Here is a 1,341-nt window from a genome sequence, read left to right on the forward strand (position 1 = left end):
AAATATGGTGTGTCAAAAGACTATTATCAGCTCACTGGCGATACACAGTATTTCAAGGTTTGCGTTTGGCATGAACAATCTTTTAAATGTTGTTTCAACTTTTGGATCTTTCATTTTATGTATTGAATCCCACTTTCTTTGTTTTGATTTTCGTCTGACTTTTCAGAGTCCACGAGATGTTTGCTCTCCATATTCGTATGACTCCAAAAATAACCCCATTGTCCCTTGTGGAACTATAGCGAATAGCATGTTCAATGGTATCATTTCAGATTTGTAGATTCACTTTGTTTATATGTATTAAGCTCTGAAATTACTACTAATTTATTTGATTACTACTAATTTATTTGTGTGTCTTGTGCAAAGACACATTTGAGCTCTACCAAATAATCAATGGAACGAAGAAGGAGGTTCCATTAGATGGTAAAGGAATCTCCTGGTGGACTGATTTCAACATAAAGTACAGGAACCCCTTGTCTGTGAATGGCTCGTTTGCAAGCGCGTTTGATGGTAATTTGCCTTAAGGTTGTAATGTAATAGTAGCTATAGGATTTGAGACTTGGAATAGAACTTAAATTCTTTATGGATGCTGATTAACAGGTACAGTGAAGCCCATAAACTGGCCTAAGGCAGCATATGAGCTGGACCTCACAGACCCAAACAACAACGGTTTCCTGAACCAGGACTTTCTAGTGTGGATGAGGAGAGCTGCACTTCCTCAGTTCAGGAAGCTGTACCGGCGAATCACAGAGGGTGATTATGCCGCGGGGCTCCCTGCTGGAAACTACTCTCTGACAGTCCATTACAGTATCCTTCTCATGAAAGTCAAAACTCGCTCAAGACAGGGATTAGTAATAGGATTTTCATGTTTTATTAATTTTACCAAGTGCTGAAGTTTGTAGGACTTAAAGCCTCATCATGCCTTCAATCAGTTCAAGTCTTCAGATGTTTTAGTCTCAAGACCGTATATGGCATCAGTCCTGTTTCGCAGATGTCTTTTGACCATGTTTGCCTGTGATCCAGGCCAACAGGTTTTACAGGTTGGGTGTGGCTTTTTAGCTGGTCCAGAGCAGAAGCAACAAACATAGGGTTTTGAATATGTAAATTGATGAAAAGGCATGACAGTCAAAAGAGTAGATGAAATTTGTCTTAAAGGTGCACTTTTGTAAAAAATGTCCCCCTTATACACAAGTTTTTACACAAAAGGAAATGAAATGTACACTACCCTGGAAAAGTTTAGGGTTTGTAAGATTCTTTAAAAATGTTTTTAAGAGTAGTTTCTCATGCTTACCAAGGCAATTATTTGATAAAAAATACAGTAAAAATAGTAATATTGTGAAATAT

The 1,341-nt window shown here is 37.7% G+C and overlaps 1 protein-coding gene across 1 annotated transcript in view; it reads left to right on the forward strand.

Moving 5' to 3' along the window:
* Positions 1 to 3: 3 nt before the first annotated feature.
* The window catches only part of LOC107578129 (cell cycle control protein 50B-like), a gene marked incomplete at its 5' end in the record, with an annotated part of 2,810 nt that continues 1,472 nt past the window's right edge, over positions 4 to 1,341 (forward strand). The window contains 4 exons of the mRNA XM_016264115.1: positions 4 to 57; positions 167 to 257; positions 364 to 507; positions 598 to 804. Of these exons, the coding sequence (XP_016119601.1) occupies positions 4 to 57; positions 167 to 257; positions 364 to 507; positions 598 to 804 (496 nt within the window). The remainder of the gene's footprint in view (positions 58 to 166; positions 258 to 363; positions 508 to 597; positions 805 to 1,341) is intronic.

The sequence above is a fragment of the Sinocyclocheilus grahami genome, unplaced genomic scaffold, assembly GCF_001515645.1.
Source record: "Sinocyclocheilus grahami isolate Dianchi unplaced genomic scaffold, SAMN03320097.WGS_v1.1 scaffold8981.1, whole genome shotgun sequence".
Classification (NCBI taxonomy): Eukaryota; Metazoa; Chordata; class Actinopteri; order Cypriniformes; family Cyprinidae; genus Sinocyclocheilus; species Sinocyclocheilus grahami.